The sequence below is a fragment of the Xenopus laevis genome, chromosome 7L, assembly GCF_017654675.1.
Source record: "Xenopus laevis strain J_2021 chromosome 7L, Xenopus_laevis_v10.1, whole genome shotgun sequence".
NCBI classification, from domain to species: Eukaryota; Metazoa; Chordata; class Amphibia; order Anura; family Pipidae; genus Xenopus; species Xenopus laevis.
In genome coordinates, this window is record NC_054383.1 from 135555897 (window position 1) to 135577170 (window position 21274).

The 21274-nt window shown below is 42.4% G+C and overlaps 2 protein-coding genes across 2 annotated transcripts; one reads left to right on the plus strand and one right to left on the minus strand.

Moving 5' to 3' along the window:
* The first annotated feature begins 1521 nt into the window (after positions 1-1521).
* LOC121395792 (proline rich transmembrane protein 1B-like) lies at positions 1522-5030 on the plus strand. The gene is made up of 2 exons (XM_041570075.1): positions 1522-1789; positions 4758-5030. The coding sequence occupies exons 1-2, from the start codon at positions 1595-1597 to the stop codon at positions 4956-4958; spliced, it is 396 nt and encodes a 131-aa protein (XP_041426009.1). The 5' UTR covers positions 1522-1594; the 3' UTR covers positions 4959-5030.
* A 7222-nt stretch (positions 5031-12252) lies between these two features.
* LOC108697065 (synapse differentiation-inducing gene protein 1) lies at positions 12253-15118 on the minus strand. The gene is made up of 2 exons (XM_018226734.2): positions 14896-15118; positions 12253-12654 (listed from the first exon to the last, which is right to left on the minus strand). The coding sequence occupies exons 1-2, from the start codon at positions 15100-15102 to the stop codon at positions 12472-12474; spliced, it is 390 nt and encodes a 129-aa protein (XP_018082223.1). The 5' UTR covers positions 15103-15118; the 3' UTR covers positions 12253-12471.
* Between the last annotated feature and the right edge of the window lie 6156 nt (positions 15119-21274).

Consider the following 21274-nt stretch of genomic DNA (forward strand, 5'->3'; position numbering starts at 1 on the left):
CGCCAGCGACGCTCAAGTGCACGTGAATGTCTTTGGAGCACTTTTGTATGAGCAGTATGTCGTTTCGTTTTTATAGGAGCAGCTCATTGAGGGCAGTGGTGAGAGGACTATAGTAGACAGAGGTAGCCACATTAGGACATGAGATGGCTGAGATATTAGAGTGAAGAGAGTCAAAGGAAGAAGAGAGATGAGACTACAGCTTGCAAGTCACGGTAAGTACGTGTTTGGGGAATAGCAGGGGGTGAGGAGGGAGTTCGTGAGAGTTGAAATGTGACCATATTGTGATCAGAGAGGGGAAATGGTGAGTTAGTAAAATTGGTGGTTGACCAGAGTCTGGTAAATATGAGATCCAGAGCATTACCATTGGAGTGAGAGGGGGAGTCTGAGCACAAAGATAAGCCTAGGGAGGAGGTTAGTGAGAGAAGTTTAGAGACAGAAGAGTTGTTAATGTTGTTAACGGGTATATTAAAGTCACCTAATATGATGGATGGGATGTTAAATGAAAGAAAGTAAGGAAGCCAGGCAGCAAAGTTCTCCAGAAATTGTGCAGTTGGTCCTGGTGGTGGATATATAACAGCAATGCAGAGTGAAACAGGAGAAAAGAGCCTAATGCAGTGAGACTCAAATGAGGAGAATGATAGAGAGGGAACAGGTGGAAGAACTTTAAAAGTAGAGCGGGGAGAGAGAAGCAAACCCACCCCACCTCCAGGTCTGTTAGCAGGTCTGGGAGTATGAGTAAGTATGAGTAAGTATGAGTAAGTATGATTAAGTATGAGTAAGGTGTAGCACCCATAGGACAGGGCTGCAGGTGAGGCAGTGTCAGTAGGAGAGAGACAGGTGTCAGTAAGTGCGAGTAGGTTAAAGGAATTGGCAATGAAATGGTCGTGTATAGCGGTGAGTTTGTTGCAAACAGATCTGACATTCCAGAGAGCACAGGAAAGAGTAACTGGGTTTTTGGGTATAGGAGTAAGAGTTCTGTACTTTTTGAATTTTCCTCTGGAGAGAAGCTTCTGGCCGTGATATAACTGGGATGGGGTAAGGGCCAGGGTTTGGGGAAATGTCCCCAGCTGCCAGTAATAGAAAGGAAAGAAAGACTAAGTACAGGGTTTAGACTAAGTCTCAGGGTTTATTCTTGTCCTTATCCATCTCTCGGTGGGTCCATCACGGCAATTTGGTCCCCACAATGTTTATCCCTATATGCTCTCCTATTAGCTAATGACTTGGCCTGACGGGACCGAGATATCAGCTATTTAAATTATACAGTGTAAAGTCAGTTTATTGGAAAGACCCTTTATCCAGGAAACTCCAGTTCTCAAGATTTCCGGATTATGGTTTACTGGTAAAACATGGAGAGTGGTACCCAGAATGTGGAGTTTGTCTTTCTTTGCATTTATTTTTGTGGTTTTTATATTATTTCACAATAAGAAGAAACAGATTTGTCCTGTTAGTTTTGTTTGTGGCTTTTCTGATGTCATGGGTTCCTCCTCCCAATAGAGTTCTACATAGAGAGAGAGAGAGAGAGAGAGGGTTGTACATATTCTGTAGGGAAAGTATCAGAACAGTCTTGTTGTCTCATCTGGAAGAAAAAAGAAAGATGCAGCAGTCACATACTCGGGATGACAATGTCAAGTCTCTACCACCCTACTCAGTCCTGCCAGAAACCTCTTTAACAGTTGGGGATACAACACCCCCTGTGGAGAATATAAAGGATTATTTGGTGGCATCTATAATGAATATTCTGTGTTGCTGCCTTCCCATTGGAGTTGCCGCTCTGGTCTACTCTATACAGGTATGATGGTTAAAGGTAAATTGGCTAAACGATGATATTCTGAACCACGGTTCATTTTATTTTATTTTTAAAGAAATAACCTTTTATTAATAATTGTAATGGTGAGGTGTTTAGAAAACCCCATTGGTTCCCCTCTTGTAGTAGTAGTAGAGCCACAGTAACAAGGGGTTCAAGGGCTATTGTGACTGTAGAATAATATTTCCAGTATAATGATTTACTCTGAGTTCAATGTCAGTCAGCTGCTGCAAAAGCTGCCAGTTTCATATTACTTGGATCAGAATGAAAGAAGAGATTGGGTACATATTTTTTATAAATAAGAGATGTAATGCAGATATGTGGCCCCAATGCTCTGTATATTTGTACAGGTATGGGATCTGTTATCCAGAATGCTCAGGACCTGGGGGTTTCCAGATAACGAATCTTTCCATAATTTAGATCTTCATACCTTAAGTCTACTAGAAAATCGTGTAAACATGAAATAAACCCAATAGGCTGGTTTTGTCTCCAATAAGGATTAATTATATCTTAGTTGGGATCAAGTACAAGTTACTGTTTTATTATAAAAAGGAAATAATTTTTAAACTTTTGAATTAGATAGATTCACTAAACTCGAGTGAAGGAATAGAGGAAAAATACTTCGAATTTCGAATGGTTTTTTTTGGCTACTTCGACCATCGACTACGACCTTCGACTTCGAATCGAATGATTCGAAGTAAAAATCGCTCGACTATTCGATAGTCGAAGTACTGTCTCTTTAAAAAAAAACTTCGACCCCCAAGTTGGCCATCTAAAACCTACCGAGGCCAATGTTAGCCTATGGGGAAGGTCCCCATAGGCTTTACAAGGTTTTTTTGATCGAAGGAATTTCGTTCGATCGATTAAAAACGATTATTCCTTCGATTGTTCGATCGAACGAATTGCGCTAAATCCTTCGACTTCGATATTCGAAGTCGAAGGATTTCAATTCGGCAGTCAAATATCGAGGGTTAATTAACCCTCGATATTCGACCCTAGGTAAATGTGCCCCACAATGTAGTCTATGCGAGGTGGCCTTTCCGTAATTCAGAGCTTTCTGGATAACAGGTTTCCAGATAACTGACCTCATACCTGTTCAACCATTTAAGGGTTAATTAATATAGTAGGAGGAGAGCACTCCAAAGTAGCAAAATGCTGTGATTTATTAAAGACTACTACACAACATGTTTGGGGTCTTACATACCCTTTTTATTGCTGAATCCAACAATTTAAATGCTCTAACGGCATAAAATAAATGTTAATTACACGTATGGGACCTGTTATCCAGAATGCTCCAGACCTGAGGTTTTCCGAATAAAGGATCTTACTGTAATTTGGATCTTCATACCTTAAGTCTATTAGAAAATAATAAACATTAAATAAACACAATAGGTTTTGCCTCCAATAAGGATTAATTATATCTTAGTTGGGATCAAGTAAAAGCTACTGTTTTATTATTATACAGAAAAAGGAAATTATTTTTAAATATTTGGATTATTTGATTATAATGGAGTCTATAGGAGACAGCATTTCTGTAATGTGGAGCTTTCTGGATAATGGGTTTCCAGATAACGGACCCCATACCTGTACAACAATTTAAAGGTTCTAAGAACACAAAATAAATGTTAATTACAGGTATGGGACCTGTTATCCAGAATGCTCCAGACCTGAGGTTTTCCAAATAAGGGGCCTTACTGTAATTTGGATCTTCATGCCTTAAGTCTACTAGAAAATAATTTAAACATGAAATAAAGCCAATAGGCTGGTTTTGCCTCCAATAAGGATTAATTACATCTTAGTTGGGATCAAGTGCAAGCTACTGTTTTATTATTACTGAGAAAAAGAAAATCATTTTGAAAATTTCTGGATAATGGGGTTTCCCATAGCTGTATTTCTAAATTTTACACTTTATGGGAGATTGAATCATTTTTGCTCTTTTACCACATACATATATCTATATCTATATCTATATATATATATATATATATATATATATATATATATATATATATATATATATATATATATATATATATAGATATATGTATGTGTGTGTATATATATATATATATATATATATATATATATATATATATATATACAGTATAAAGTATATATATATATTTATAGTTGATATATTTATTTTAAGTATTAATGTTACCCTGACATTTTTATATAAACTACTGTATATATAATTTTATATATTTTTTTATTTATAGATGTATACAATATACTCTAAATTATTTTGTTTATATGGTTACATATATTTTTTATTTGTACATGTATATATATATATTTGTATTTATACCTTTATAAATATATTATGCTAATTGAATATATATTTTATTTATACATTTTTATATGTTTAGGTTTTTTAACAAGGGCCTTATTTATCACAGTCCAAGTATTTTAATCAAAAAAGTCTGAACAAACTAGTTTCCACGATTGGACCTTATTTATTGTTAAAAAATCATGATTTAATCGGATCAGGGACAAACACAAAAAGAATCGAGCAGAAATGCAAATTGTATGAATTTTTCTGAATTTTTTCAGATTCGCTTGATTTTTAATTTTTTTTTTTTTTCTTGAAAATCCCAAATATTGTGGATTTTTGCCCGAAAAGTCAGAAATAATCTTTTTTGGGCTAATTCCAGCGCAGACCAGAGAAACTTAATAACTAAACAGGACAGCGACATCTCCCATTGACTTATATACAACCTCGGCTGTCTGAGATGCCGGATTTTCGGATTTAGACTTTATCCATTCTCAGGTATAATAAATCTTGAAAAAGTTGAGGTTTTTTTCCACTAGAAATTCTGATTTTATAGTAAAAAAAAATCTATTTTTTTTAGAATTTTACTCTGTTCAGACTTTAATAAATAACCCCTAAATGTGAAGTTGTATTTTTTCTATTTTAGATATTTATATATATTTTTTTATTCTTCTCTTTCAGACACGAGAGGCTGTCGCCCGGCGAGACACTGCGTCGGCGAAACGCGCCTCCCAGAATGCACTTCATATGAATGTGGCCGCTTTTGCAGTTGGGATATTTTTTGTCACATTAATGATTATCTACTATGTGATCAGATTCAATTCAATGAAGACGACTGAGGTTTCTCATGAAGACTCCCCGTACCCCAGGTTGAGAGGTTAATAACTCAATAAGAAATGCACTGAGAATGACTGTGGGTCACTCCTAATAATAAAATTGTCTTTCAAATCAAAATTCCAGAGAGTTTTACATTTATTTTGTATGACTGATGTTCTTGTCCTTGTGCTCCAAGTCAATGCTGCCCAACGGGGTGCAGGTCACCCTTCTCTGGATTTATAAGGAGAGAAGTCTTGCCAAATAAAAGGCAGAAGAAACCAATAATAAAAAGATGCAGGTTACAGATATAGAGCAGGACAGTGATCCCCAACCAGTGGCTCACAGGCACCATGTTGCTCCCCAACCCCTTGGATGTTGCTCCCAGTGGCTTCAATGCAGGTGATTAATTTTGATTTCCAGGCTTGGAGACAAGTTTTTGTTGCATAAATATCATGTGTCCTGCCAAACAGTGTCCTGTAGCTATCAGTCCACATAGAGGCTACCAATAGCCAATCACAGCCCTTATTTGGTACTAGGGTTGCCACCCGGCTGGTATTTTACCGGCTTAGCCGGTAATTAGAAATTTACCAGCAATAATACACCTAACAAAAGCCCATGGCCTGCCCCGAAACTCACCTTTTTTGGCGGCTTCTTGTCAATCGCAGTGTAGAGGCTCCGCCCCCTTTGATGTCACGATCCGCCCCAGCCAATAATGTGCCGTGGCTCCGCCCCTTTTGTCATCACAACCCACCCCCTTTGACGTCACAACCCACCCCTTTGTTCCCGCCCCCTCCACCAGCCAGTGGAACTTTTATTAAAAGGTGGCAACCCTATTTGGTACCCCAGGAACTTTTTTCATGTTTGTGTTGCTCCCCAACTCTTTTTACATTTGAATGTGGCTCATGTCACGGGTAAAAAAAGAGTTGGGGACCTCTGGAGTAGGAAGTCTGTGACTCAAGCAGTGGGACTGTGGGAGGGACTAGAACACTGTGATGGCAGCTTACAGGGGGAGTAAGAGAGACAGGATGTACCTCAAGCAGTGGGAGGGACTAAAATATAATGATGGCAGCTTACAGGGGGTGGGGCAGGGAGTCTTTAACTCAAGCAGTGGGAGGGACTAGAACACTATAATGGCATCTTACAGGAAAAGGGAGTCTGTAACTCAAACAATGGGTTGGACTATAACATTGTGATGGCAGGTTACAGGGACGGGGCAAGGGCTGTTTAGCTCAAGCAGTAGCATCTGGGGATCATTGCAGGGCAGTAGCCCATAGTTTAAATATTCTTTTTGTGGCCATGGTCTGGACTGCGCTGGCCTTGAGGACAAGGCTTAGTTGAGACCCCAGACAGTGACCTGACCATTACTGCTGTGGGGCAGGGCTCAAACTGTGCAGGAGATTTTTGATTGGAGATCCCCCCCTGCATGGGAAATTAAACTGGCAACTATGAAAGAGTTTCAGAGAGAAGGAAACTTTCAAAACATGAAACAACTAATTGCCGAGACGAGTCTTCAGCTTTTTATAGAATCAGGGCCTGAACCTAATGCAAACACAAATTACACACTTACACACTTATGTACTGCAAGTAATACAGCAGAGAGTGTTTCCAATACACATTCACATTCCTGCCCGTCGGTATCTCATATTTACCTGTAAGATACAATGATTAGCTTTTGTACTGACTGAACCCAAGAACAGCTCCGGCCAATGGGAAAGAAAGACTCTTATCATGTGACATTGAGAAGGTCAAAGGAATTCGGCTGCACAACAAGGAGCCACAATTCACTTTCTTATAGGGCCCTTCAATCAGTCTGTAATTAGTTATTAATTGGGTCTCACGCTCATTGGAATTTTCCCTCTAAAGGTGTCGCATAAGCAACTGCATAGTTTACTTATCTAATTTAGGTTTAGAAATCAGTAACATTCATTGAGTTCAACCATTTTGTCTAAGGGAAGCCTGTTATAAGATTCAGTGTTTCTATATATCTGTACCCTGGGTACCCCTGTAACTATAGCAGGGTGACACCCCAATGTTTCTATATATCTGTAACCTTGTTATGAGCTAAGGGGGCCCAGCCTGAAGGCCAGTTAGGGGGAGATTTGGGGTGAGTGCTTATTTGTACCCTGGGTACCCCTGGAACTATAGCAGGGTGACACCCCAATGTTTCTATATATCTGTAACCTTGTTATGAGCTAAGGGGGCCCAGTCTGAAGGCCAGTTAGGGGGAGATTTGGGGTGAGTGTTTATTTGTACCCTGGGTACCCCTGGAACTATAGCAGGGTGACACCCCAATGTTTCTATATATCTGTAACCTTGTTATGAGCTAAGGGGGCCCAGTCTGAAGGCCAGTTAGGGGGAGATTTGGGGTGAGTGTTTATTTGTACCCTGGGTACCCCTGGAACTATAGCAGGGTGACACCCCAATGTTTCTATATATCTGTAACCTTGTTATGAGCTAAGGGGGCCCAGTCTGAAGGCCAGTTAGGGGGAGATTTGGGGTGAGTGATTATTTGTACCCTGGGTACCCCTGGAACTATAGCAGTGTGACACCCCAATGTTTCTATATATCTGTAACCTTGTTATGAGCTAAGGGGGCCCAGTCTGAAGGTCAGTTAGGGGGAGATTTGGGGTGAGTGCTTATTTGTGCCCTGGGTACCCCTGGAACTATAGCAGGGTGACACCCCAATGTTTCTATATATCTGTAACCTTGTTATGAGCTAAGGGGGCCCAGTCTGAAGGTCAGTTAGGGGGAGATTTGGGGTGAGTATTTATTTGTACCCGGGGTACCCCTGGAACTATAGCAGGGTGACACCCCAATGTTTCTATATATCTGTAACCTTGTTATGAGCTAAGGGGGCCCAGTCTGAAGGTCAGTTAGGGGGAGATTTGGGGTGAGTATTTATTTGTACCCTGGGTACCCCTGGAACTATAGCAGGGTGAGACCCCAATGTTTCTATATATCTGTAACCTTGTTATGAGCTAAGGGGCCCAGTGTGAAGGTCAGTTAGGGGGAGATTTGGGGTATTTATTTGTACCCGGGGTACCCCTGGAACTATAGCAGGGTGACATCCCAATGTTTCTATATATCTGTAACCTTGTTATGAGCTAAGGGGGCCCAGTCTGAAGGTCAGTTAGGGGGAGATTTGGGGTGAGTATTTATTTGTACCCTGGGTACCCCTGGAACTATAGCAGGGTGACACCCCAATGTTTCTATATATCTGTAACCTTGTTATGAGCTAAGGGGGCCCAGTCTGAAGGTCAGTTAGGGGGAGATTTGGGGTGAGTATTTATTTGTACCCTGGGTACCCCTGGAACTATAGCAGGGTGACACCCCAATGTTTCTATATATCTGTAACCTTGTTATGAGCTAAGGGGGCCCAGTCTGAAGGTCAGTTAGGGGGAGATTTGGGGTGAGTGCTTATTTGTACCCTGGGTACCCCTGGAACTATAGCAGGGTGACTGTTACCCCAATGTTTCTATATATCTGTAACCTTGTTATGAGCTAAGGGGGCCCAGTCTGAAGGCCAGTTAGGGGGAGATTTGGGGTGAGTGTTAATTGTACCCTGGGTACCCCTGGAACTATAGCAGGGTGACACCCCAATGTTTCTATATATCTGTAACCTTGTTATGAGCTAAGGGGGCCCAGTCTGAAGGTCAGTTAGGGGGAGATTTGGGGTGAGTGATTATTTGTACCCTGTGTACCCCTGGAACTATAGCAGGGTGACTGTTACCCCAATGTTTCTATATATCTGTAACCTTGTTATGAGCTAAGGGGGCCCAGACTGAAGGTCAGTTAGGGGGAGATTTGGGGTGAGTGTTTATTTGTACCCTGGGTACCCCTGTAACTATAGCAGGGTGACACCCCAATGTTTCTATATATCTGTAACCTTGTTATGAGCTAAGGGGACCCAGTCTGAAGGCCAGTTAGGGGGAGATTTGGGGTGAGTGTTTATTTGTACCCTGGGTACCCCTGGAACTATAGCAGGGTGACACCCCAATGTTTCTATATATCTGTAACCTTGTTATGTGCTAAGGGGGCCCAGTCTGAAGGCCAGTTAGGGGGAGATTTGGGGTGAGTGCTTATTTGTACCCTGGGTACCCCTGGAACTATAGCAGGGTGACACCCCAATGTTTCTATATATCTGTAACCTTGTTATGTGCTAAGGGGGCCCAGTCTGAAGGCCAGTTAGGGGGAGATTTGGGGTGAGTGCTTATTTGTACCCTGGGTACCCCTGGAACTATAGCAGGGTGACACCCCAATGTTTCTATATATCTGTAACCTTGTTATGAGCTAAGGGGGCCCAGTCTGAAGGTCAGTTAGGGGGAGATTTGGGGTGAGTGATTATTTGTACCCTGGGTACCCCTGGAACTATAGCAGGGTGACACCCCAATGTTTCTATATATCTTTAACCTTGTTATGAGCTAAGGGGGCCCAGTCTGAAGGCCAGTTAGGGGGAGATTTGGGGTGAGTGATTATTTGTACCCTGGGTACCCCTGGAACTATAGCAGGGTGACACCCCAATGTTTCTATATATCTATAACCTTGTTATGAGCTAAGGGGGCCCAGTCTGAAGGTCAGTTAGGGGGAGATTTGGGGTGAGTGCTTATTTGTGCCCTGGGTACCCCTGGAACTATAGCAGTGTGACACCCCAATGTTTCTATATATCTGTAACCTTGTTATGAGCTAAGGGGGCCCAGTCTGAAGGTCAGTTAGGGGGAGATTTGGGGTGAGTGCTTATTTGTGCCCTGGGTACCCCTGGAACTATAGCAGGGTGACACCCCAATGTTTCTATATATCTGTAACCTTGTTATGAGCTAAGGGGGCCCAGTCTGAAGGTCAGTTAGGGGGAGATTTGGGGTGAGTGCTTATTTGTGCCCTGGGTACCCCTGGAACTATAGCAGGGTGACACCCCAATGTTTTTATATATCTGTAACCTTGTTATGAGCTAAGGGGGCCCAGTCTGAAGGTCAGTTAGGGGGAGATTTGGGGTGAGTATTTATTTGTACCCGGGGTACCCCTGGAACTATAGCAGGGTGACACCCCAATGTTTCTATATATCTGTAACCTTGTTATGAGCTGAGGGGGCCCAGTCTGAAGGTCAGTTAGGGGGAGATTTGGGGTGAGTATTTATTTGTACCCTGGGTACCCCTGGAACTATAGCAGGGTGACACCCCAATGTTTCTATATATCTGTAACCTTGTTATGAGCTAAGGGGCCCAGTGTGAAGGTCAGTTAGGGGGAGATTTGGGGTGAGTATTTATTTGTACCCGGGGTACCCCTGGAACTATAGCAGGGTGACACCCCAATGTTTCTATATATCTGTAACCTTGTTATGAGCTAAGGGGGCCCAGTCTGAAGGTCAGTTAGGGGGAGATTTGGGGTGAGTATTTATTTGTACCCTGGGTACCCCTGGAACTATAGCAGGGTGACACCCCAATGTTTCTATATATCTGTAACCTTGTTATGAGCTAAGGGGGCCCAGTCTGAAGGTCAGTTAGGGGGAGATTTGGGGTGAGTGCTTATTTGTACCCTGGGTACCCCTGGAACTATAGCAGGGTGACTGTTACCCCAATGTTTCTATATATCTGTAACCTTGTTATGAGCTAAGGGGGCCCAGTCTGAAGGCCAGTTAGGGGGAGATTTGGGGTGAGTGTTAATTGTACCCTGGGTACCCCTGGAACTATAGCAGGGTGACACCCCAATGTTTCTATATATCTGTAACCTTGTTATGAGCTAAGGGGGCCCAGTCTGAAGGTCAGTTAGGGGGAGATTTGGGGTGAGTGATTATTTGTACCCTGTGTACCCCTGGAACTATAGCAGGGTGACTGTTACCCCAATGTTTCTATATATCTGTAACCTTGTTATGAGCTAAGGGGGCCCAGACTGAAGGTCAGTTAGGGGGAGATTTGGGGTGAGTGTTTATTTGTACCCTGGGTACCCCTGGAACTATAGCAGGGTGACACCCCAATGTTTCTATATATCTGTAACCTTGTTATGAGCTAAGGGGGCCCAGTCTGAAGGTCAGTTAGGGGGAGATTTGGGGTGAGTATTTATTTGTACCCTGGGTACCCCTGGAACTATAGCAGGGTGACACCCCAATGTTTCTATATATCTGTAACCTTGTTATGAGCTAAGGGGGCCCAGTCTGAAGGTCAGTTAGGGGGAGATTTGGGGTGAGTGCTTATTTGTACCCTGGGTACCCCTGGAACTATAGCAGGGTGACTGTTACCCCAATGTTTCTATATATCTGTAACCTTGTTATGAGCTAAGGGGGCCCAGTCTGAAGGCCAGTTAGGGGGAGATTTGGGGTGAGTGTTAATTGTACCCTGGGTACCCCTGGAACTATAGCAGGGTGACACCCCAATGTTTCTATATATCTGTAACCTTGTTATGAGCTAAGGGGGCCCAGTCTGAAGGTCAGTTAGGGGGAGATTTGGGGTGATTGCTTATTTGTACCCTGGGTACCCCTGGAACTAAAGCAGGGTGACACCCCAATGTTTCTATATATCTGTAACCTTGTTATGAGCTAAGGGGGCCCAGTCTGAAGGTCAGTTAGGGGGAGATTTGGGGTGAGTGATTATTTGTACCCTGTGTACCCCTGGAACTATAGCAGGGTGACTGTTACCCCAATGTTTCTATATATCTGTAACCTTGTTATGAGCTAAGGGGGCCCAGTCTGAAGGTCAGTTAGGGGGAGATTTGGGGTGAGTGTTTATTTGTGCCCTGGGTACCCCACGAACTATAGCAGGGTGACTGTTACCCCAATGTTTCTATATATCTGTAACCTTGTTATGAGCTAAGGGGGCCCAGTCTGAAGGTCAGTTAGGGGGAGATTTGGGGTGAGTGTTTATTTGTACCCTGGGTACCCCTGGAACTATAGCAGGGTAAAGCTATGATCTGTGTTACTTCCTCGTGCCTTTTGGGCAAGGTTCTACTTATCTAGTTACAATACTTTATACAATTGCTATAGCCTGCAGAATTTCATTACTTGTGCCCTATATGAATAAAGGAAATATGAGATGGAGAGAGTCTGACACATTTCTCACAGTATTTGGGTGGTGCGGTTAGACATTTCCATTGTCAGTTCAAGCGATTTCAGAAAACATTTCAAACGCCCCAGTAAACTTTTCACCTTCAATTCAAAACGTTTCCAGTTATAAGGCTGAATTTGGCTGCAACACTGGATCTCAATTTCTTGTCTCAGTAAATTTGCTTCTTGTAGAGTTGCCACATTGCTTTTCCTTAGTAACCTATTGACCCATGGCAACTTCCTAAACTTAAAGGGAACCAAAAAGGAACTTTCTGTGTAAAGACAAAGATAGAGATTCTAAGTAAATGCACAGTGAGTTATTTTGTGTAATTTATTAGCAACATTTCAGGGACAAACCTTAAGCATGGGAATTTTTTTATGTAATAAAAAACACATTTTATTAACTGCTGATCTTTCTCTCTTGAAAGGGACGGAGCGTGGAGATAAATCAAGTCACCTGATTGAACTGGGTGTGTCCAAATGGGGGTGTGGCCTAAAATGTCCTAGTTTTTCAGCTGAGAATGTTGGGCTGTTTGGGGGGTCATATTGCTAAACGGGATCTTTGGGAAAACCATAATTTGAATTGTTTGGGAATCCAAAGCAGATCAGATAGGTTATGATGCAAACGATGCACAAAATCCCAAATATGAAGGAGCCGATGTTCAGGCGAAACGCTGTTTGTGAATAACGTGATGCAGAGGCCAAGTCACGCCGAGCGAGGGCATCTCTTGTCTGGGAAAAAAAGAAGAGACGAACATTAAGGGGATTATTTTTCTAATCAAGCTTATTTTAACAAAACCTCAAATTTTTCTTAAAAAAAAAAAAAATCTTGAAATTTCTGATATTTATTATACCGCGATGCTGCAAAAAGCCTGAATCTGAAAATCCATCTTCTCAGACCTGTTGAGGTTGTGTTTACGGCAATAGTAGAGGCACCTATCCCAATTTGAAGTTATCATGGGCTGCGCTGGGTTTAGTCCGAAAATTCAACTTTTTCAAGGTTTTCAGGCAAAAACTTTTTGGGAGAAAAGCCAGAAAAAATCATATGTTTCAGGTTTTCGCTTGATTTTTTTTCCCACTCCAATTGAATTGAATTAATTAATAATTAGGGCAAAATAGGGCTTTGGTTAATAATTAAGGCAAAATGGGGGTTTGGTCAGCTTTTTTATTGGGACGATGAGAAATTTGGATTTTAGTAAATAACCCCTCTAACTGTTGCTTTCTGGATCTCTGTAACTAAGAGCCAGTCTGTGTCATTCCTATAGACAACATACTGGGGCTCATTTATAAACACAGGGCACATTTTGCACCTGGGCAGTAACCAATAACAACCAATCAGTGATCAGCTTTTCTCAACCAGCTGCAGAAAGAACAAGAAAAGCTTGCTTCTGATTGGTTGCCAAGTGTTACTGCTCAGGTGCAAATTTTCCCAGTGTTTATAAATAACCTTAACTGTATGTAGTAATATACCAAGTTATCCCCCTAATGCCAACAAGCTATAAATTATAATTATATTACATTATTATGGGGTACTGAAAGTGCTGTAAGGGTGGACAGGCAAAAAGAAGGACCCGAAATGAATGTGCAGCTAAATGTAATAAAGTGGAAGCAATAAAGGCTCATAGTGGTAACATTCTGTCTTTAGGCTGTCACACAAGAGAAATGGGAAAATCCCATTCAAAATTCATAGATCCCCAAAAAGGGCAGAACTTAGGTAAGTGTCCAGGAGTGACCAGGATTGTATATTATATACAGCCTGGAATCATGGATCAAAACACTCCCAGTGTTGCAATTTAGATGACGAGAGAAAGCCCCAGGGGTGTCATTGGGGGGATTTAGAAGGCATTGAGTGCAGGATAATAAATGATTAACTTTTGAATATGGTAGGTTGCTTTAATGTTTAATTATTGTTAGAAATATTTGTAAAGTGGCAGTATATCCCCCCTAGTTGTGTATGACTGAAGCCACATATATTCAGTAATAGCCAGACCGACCCAAAAGTGCTTATAGTTTTATAAATAAATAGGCCAGAAAAAATAACCTTACTAATAAATACCTGGAGTCTGGGGATACAGGGGTGTAATTTACTCAAAACTCTAACCTCTGGTCAAGGTCCTATTTTCAAAACAAGCTTAGCCAGGGCACAAATAAACACTCACCCCAAATCTCCCCCTAACTGACCTTCAGACTGGGCCCCCTTAGCTCATAACAAGGTTACAGATATATAGAAACATTGGGGTAACAGTCACCCTGCTATAGTTCCAGGGGTACCCAGGGTACAAATAAACACTCACCCCAAATCTCCCCCTAACTGGCCTTCAGACTGGGCCCCCTTAGCTCATAACAAGGTTACAGATATATAGAAACATTGGGGTAAAAGTCACCCTGCTATAGTTCCAGGGGTACCCAGGGTACAAATAAGCACTCACCCCATTAACTCTAGGGATGAAAACATAATTCTGCCTCTTTATAGGTCCCTGGTGAGGCCTCATCTGGAGTATGGGGGCAGTTTTGGACTCCAGTCCTTAAGAGGGATATAAATGAGCTGGAGAGAGTGCAGAGACTAAGTGCAACTAAACTGGTTAGAGGGGGGGAAGAGTTATATTATGAGGGGAGACTGACAAGGTTGGGGTTGTTTTCTCTGGAAAAAAGGCGCTTGTGAGGGGACATGATTAGACTTTACAAGTACATTAGAGGACATTATAGACAAATAGCAGGGGGCCTATTTATAAAGAGGTCTTCATCACCCTGGAAACCAGTTGGTGGTTTTAGTGTCAGACCAGAAGATAAATAAGACACAGTCTGAACAGAATTAAATAAAGTATAACAATGATCTAGCTTCAGTAATAATTTGCTTTTTGGGGGGGGGGGGGGGGTCAGTGACCCTGGCAACCAGATAGCACTTTAAATTTCAGGCTGGAGACTACTGGAATATAAAGGTGTTTTTAAATCTGTTTACACAACCAAACCTACCTGTATTGAGTAGAGCAAAGCAGCCAGTCCAAAGGGGAAGCAGCAGCACAGCAGATTGAATATGGAGGTACCCAAGTAATCTTTAATCCTCACATGAGGCACCGTCGTCACTGGGGGACACATGGTCCCATCTCTGGAAGAAACGGCTTGTTGGTTGGTGCCAGCTGGCTGGGTCGTGTAGGTGTCCTGCTTATTTGGCTGTTGCATGGTTTATATCTTCCAGGTCTCTCTGTAGAGATGACAGTGACACTCTCTCTATAGACCAATGTCTTATCCTGAACAGGCAGCCAAGGTTCCACAGAAAGTCATCACTTCCCCTTTAAACTTTATAAATTCTGATATAAAGTGCTGATGGCTTCTAGGCACCCATATGTAGCACCATTTTGCTCAGCTGTACCCCCAGGAAGAGGAGTCAGCAAGGCCTGTACTGGCAGTCACCGTTTACTAGGCTGGTGGGGGCTGTTTGGGCCGCTGAGAACCTAAAATACCAAGTCTTATTTTGATTCACAGTCTAGACCTGGACACAGCAGTAAACCATCCTCTGCTTGGTGGTTCCCAACATTGATGCAGCAGAAGCAAAAAGACCTGCAAGAGCCTAGACCCGCAGGAGCCTAGACCCGCAGGAGTGGAAGTGACATCACTGCATATGCCCAACGAGCGCTAATAGGTCTAGTGTCTAGGGGGCACCAGACCAAATATATCAATGTAGTGAGGCCTGGATGAACAGAATGCAAAGGTGCTTCTACTCTTGGAACACTGTAGTAGGGTGACCTTTATACAATGTTATGTATTAGAATAAGGGGTGCTGTACAAACAGGGCCACAGCCTGTGCAACACTGATGTAGAATGTAAGAATGGTCCTGCCAGCCAGACATACAGTTTATTCCCATATACAATACAAAATATTCTTTTAACAGTGACCCCTGAGACCAAGTGTATGAGCACTAAGGGGTGTAAACCCACCCAGATAACCAATTCTAACTATCTATATCACAGTATCTTTATTACACAATGGGGCCTCATACAACAACATTTTCTGCGCCCCCTGGTCCCTGTCCACTCCAGCCCCCATGCGCCACCCTAGATCCCGCCCACACAGACAGCGCTAAAAATGATAACCCCCCACAAGTTATAAAAAGTCATTATAAGTTAAAAAAAACATTGGCGGCCAGGGTCCCACATAAAAGTTTTTAAAAATAATTATTGGTCACAGCCTACCTACAAGTTAAAAAAAAATTATTGGTGGCCAGGGCCCCCCTATAAATTGAAAAAAAAAGACATTGGTGCCAGGAGCCCCATAAGAATATTTAAAAAAAACACATTGGTGGCCAGGGGCCTATATAGTATTAAAATATTACATTGGTGGGCAGGGGTTTAAATAAAAAAAAACCACAGTATTCAGTGGAACTTACATTAGTCTCCTTTCATGGCTTTGTGTCTTTTCGCTGCTTTAGGACTTCAACTTCGGGTCTTTTTGCGGCTTTGGCTCCATTTGCAGCTTCGACACTTTAGACCTTTGGGACTTCAATGGAGCTGTCAAGGGGGCCCCTTTAGGCCCGGGTCTGGTACAGATGTACCCCCTGTGCCCCCCTGATGGCACCCCTGGGTGTATATATATGACATTCATTATAATCATGTAACCAATGACAAATTTATCAGCAGCTTTACATACCTAAATACTGTATCTCTTCTCTGTATCTCTTTGAATGTAGAAGTATATTTGCACATTAAACAGAGGATTATATTATAGCTTATGGAATGTTGGCCTGGATTCTGCTAAAGCAACGTTTGTAATCATGAGATCTACTGTTGTCTACGGTAAATATGGGGAATCCATTGTGGAGATGTGAATGGTACTGATTCATAGTGTATATAATATGTACTAAAATCTGTCACACTGGTTTTAATGCAAGTGTTCACATGGACTGACAGACCTGTGCTGGGTGAATGGTGGAATTAACTAGCTTGTGTTTAATAACCTTACTGCTATTGTGTATTACATTTAAATGTGTAAATGCTACAGTGTACAAATATAAGGAAATGTCATTTGTGTTAACTATATTGGGAAGGATTTTAAAATACAGCGTAATTGCAAATACAGCGTTGAAGTTAAAAGTTTTACCTGTGATACAGCCTCTTAAGAGGCACTTCCTGGAATATAAAGGGAATGCTGCAGTGCATGGTGGGAGTTCTGACTCCTATAAAAGGCTGGAGTGATTAGAAAGCAGGGGAGTCATTTGTAAAGCACAAGTTGGAAGTGCTGGAAGAGAAAATTTCCCCATTCCTCACATCCATATTTATATTTCCCTGTACTAAGCACAATTCAGCAGGAACAGTCCCCTAAGTTTGCTCATAGTCTGTACAGAGAGATCCCATAAAACTATGGCAGCATAGGTATTCCCTGTACTAAGCACAATTCAGCAGGAACAGCCCCTAAGTTTGCTCATAGTCTGTACAGAGAGATCCCATAAAACTATGGCAGCATAGGTATTCCCCTGTACTAAGCACAATTCAGCAGGAACGGTCCCTAAGTTTGCTCATAGTCTGTACAGAGAGATCCCATAAAACTATGGCAGCATAGGTATTCCCCTGTACTAAGCACAATTCAGCAGGAACAGCCCCTAAGTTTGCTCATAGTCTGTACAGAGAGATCCCATAAAACTATGGCAGCATAGTTATCCCCTGTACTAAGCACAATTCAGCAGGAAAACTTATCCATGATCAGTATGTGTTTCTTCATTGTTTTTTGAACTGCTGTAGAACTTACATACATTATTAATAAACATAAATACAGGATTTGGACCCTTTATCTAAGGACATAGTTCCTGTGGTTGCTGTTCGTGCATTAACACTTTTCAATATGAAAATAAATGATCTGCAGTGATGGGCGGCCAGGCGCGATTCCGCGGCGAATTTGCGCGATTCGCGAAACGCCCGCAAAAATTCGCGGTAAAAATTCGCCGGCGTCAAAAAATTTTTTTTTCCAAAAACGGCGTCAAAAACGGGCGCCGGCGTCGAAAAACGGGTGCCGGCGTCAAAAACGAGACGCCGGCGCCGTTTCGAGAATTTTTCACCGTTTCGCGAATTTCGCAAATTTTTTGGCGAAGCGAAACGGCGCAAATTCGCCCATCACTAATGATCTGTAGTAATGGTGAAATCGAATAAGAGGAACAATAACAAAAGGCAGAAACTGATAACCACAAAAAAATAGAAGTGAGCAAAAGAGGAAATTATTATCCACGTTGATTTAAAAAAAAAGGCAAAGGGTCCAACTGACACGTATGTTTGTGGAAAAATAGTTTTAATGGTATATTAAGATAATGCTTGAGGTATTTAATGGACTTCTTGAAACAGCTGGGTCTTTAGGGAGGTCATACAGGAATAGAGAGATTTTTGGAGCAATATCTGGCACAGTGGGCCAGGCAATATCTGATACAGTGATGTGAATATTTCATAACAAATTGGCTTAAAGTATTCCATGGCATAGTGGTCCTAGCCACAAAATAATGGAACAGAGCTGTGCGCAACCACCTTCTTGTCCTGGACTCAGCCAAGTATTTATCTGCAACTTGAATAATAAGAAGTGAGAAATTTGAATTTCTAATACCGTCTTATTGGGTTGAATCGTGGATTCCCTGCCCTATTGTTAAGGTCATAGAATATGAGTCTTAATTGTTTGAAATGAATTAACCAGGAAATTGGGAGCAAGTGAATGGACTTGCACAGGGCAAAGCTGTATGTGATACAGGGAAATAAGTGGGAACAAGGCACGTACAGGGCCGCTGTGTATTTAGGCAGGGTATCCACCTCCCCCAGTTGAGTGCATTTGCTACGTGACCTCCAGGGCTTTAAGGGGAAAAGAAGCCAAGGCAGACAGACTGGTTTTGTTTTTGTTTGCCACCCACCCTAGGTAAGAACGATGGAAAGAAGGTCCTCCAGGGTCCTTGCGACCAATCACCTACACGGTCAGGAAGGAATTTTCCTCTAATTGGCTGCAGGCATCGGAGGGTTTGCCTTCCTCTGGAGTATCATTATCTGTTTTGGTTAGAGGTACTTGCCTGAGTCAGCTGCGGCTCCATGAGGTTAGGAGCTTGGCGTCTGTGCGGCTCCAGGTGGAACGATGGTTACAGTGCAGCCTACCCTTGTTGGAGTCACTAGTGTGGCGCAGACTTTGACTGCACGGTCTTGCCTGAGTCATGCAAGAGGCTGGGGTTAGCTCCATTTATGCACACGGTCGGGAGCAGGAGGAAGGGCGAACGGTTAATTACAGAGGGCACTTTGCCCCATGATCCCTGCTCCATGGTTTGTCCAAGTTGATGTTAGGAGCCACAGCTGGAGGTCAGGGTGTACCTAGTCCTTTTATTGAAAATTACTAAATAAAGAAAGTGACCTCCACAGATTTTGTTACTACACAAGCCTCAGTGTCATTATTGTGTGTGACAGGGAACAACCCTAGGGAGTTGGGGGGGTCCGTTGGCTACTACAGTAGAATAGAGTTGGACACAAATGAGGAGCAAGTCACATTAGTCCAGGGTTTTGAGTGTTGGGTGTAAATGAAAGTTAGCATAAGAGAGTCAGGAATGATTCCAAGGCAGCAGGGTGGGACTGGGCTGTCAGGACACTGGGAAAAAACCCAGTGGGCTCCGGCCCTCATGAACCCCTGCAGGCCCAGACCAGCTGCACTGATCGGCCAATCAGCTGTAGTGACACGTCTTTCATGCACGTTTGGAAGTTGGGAGGGAGCACTTGGTTACTGCCAGGAGGACCCTTTGTTTTGCAGCCTCGGTGGGCCCCCAATGCACCAGTCCGACCCTGCAAGGCAGCCTAAAGTTGAGAATGTGTGTGGTTGTATTTGAAAGAAGTGAGCAAGGTCTTCAGCAGTGACAGAGGCAGATGGAAGATGCGTAAGAGGGAGTTGAATGATGTAAATAAGGGCTGAGGTTTAAAAGGACAGAGAAGGAGATTGACTGTTATTATAGGAAATCAAGAGCTTGAAGCATAAGGAGCAGTAGTGTAACTAGATTTACTGGTTCCCATATCAAATTAATCTCAGGGCCCCCAGTATATCCAGAGCTTGTCCTGTTTTACCAGTATATGTTGAAATTGCTCATTATTTAGGGCTTCATGGGGCCCCTATAACTCCTGGGCCCCCCTGCAGCTGCAGGGTCTGCTTCCTCTGTAGTTACACCCCTGATAAGGAGTCAGGGTCGGTTCATGACATCCTCTGCTGGCAGTTGGCTGATCGAGGGCAACTCTGGGGGCAGAATGTTAAAGGGATACTGTCATGGGAAAAAAATTTTTTTTCAAAATGAATCAGTTAATAGTGCTGCTCCAGCAGAATTCCTCACTGAAATCCATTTCTCAAAAGAGCAAACAGATTTTTTTTATATTCAATTTTGAAATCTGACATGGGGCTAGACATATTGTGAATATCCCAGCTGCCCCAAGTCATGTGACTTGTGCTCTGATAAACTTCAATCACTCTTTACTGCTGTACTGCAAGTTGGAGTGATATCACCCCCTCCCTTCCCCCCAGCAGCCAAACAAAAGAACAATGGGAAGGTAACCAGATAACAGCTCCCTAACACAAGATAACAGCTGCCTGGTAGATCTAAGAACAACACTCAATAGTAAAAACCCATGTCTCGCTGAGACACATTCAGTTACATTGAGAAGGAAAAACAGCAGCCTGCCAGAAAGCATTTCTCTCCTGAAGTGCAGGCACAAGTCACATGACCAGGGGCAGCTGGGAAATTGACAAAATGTCTAGCCCCATGTCAGATTTCAAAATTGAATATAAAAAAATCTGTTTGCTCTTTTGAGAAATGGATTTCAGTGCAGAATTCTGCTGGAGCAGCTCTATTAACTGATTCATTTTGAAAAAAATGTTTTTTCCCATGGCAGTATCCCTTTAAGTAAATGTGCCGAGGGAAGTTGCCAGGAGAGGGAGAGAATTATAGAAAGTCTCCACGTATATGTGTGATATGATGATGGTACTGGTGGTGCAGCAGAGAGTGTAGCCTGGAAAGTGTAAGTGACAGTTGGAAAAGAGAAATGAAGAATCAGTGACCATTGGTGCAAAGCAGAAGTAAAAGCATATGAGATTAAAGGGGATGTTCACCTTCCAAACACTTATTCAGTTGAGTTGTTTTCAGATTGTTCATCAGAAATACAGACTTTTTTCAGTTACTTTCTGTGTTTTATGTATAAATGTTATTTTCCAAAATTAAAGTGTAATGTTGGTGCCTGTGGTGTGTGAGTGAGGCAGCTCAGTGTTCCCGGTGCAGATTCTGTTCCAATTTGTAGTTCGCTTGCTTGTTATTTAGATATCAATTCATCACTGTAGTTTTGTTACTATTATATCTCATTGTGGTTCAAG

Excerpts from the sequence above, each read along its gene's own strand:
- LOC121395792 (XM_041570075.1), top strand. The coding sequence starts at position 1,595 with ATGCAGCAGTCACATACTCGGGATGACAATGTCAAGTCTCTACCACCC. Across the intron at positions 1,790-4,757 it reads CTCTGGTCTACTCTATACAG|ACACGAGAGGCTGTCGCCCG; the intron begins GTATGATGGTTA and ends CTTCTCTTTCAG.
- LOC108697065 (XM_018226734.2), bottom strand. The coding sequence starts at position 15,102 with ATGCAACAGCCAAATAAGCAGGACACCTACACGACCCAGCCAGCTGGC. Across the intron at positions 12,655-14,895 it reads CTTTGCTCTACTCAATACAG|ACAAGAGATGCCCTCGCTCG; the intron begins GTAGGTTTGGTT and ends TTTTTTTCCCAG.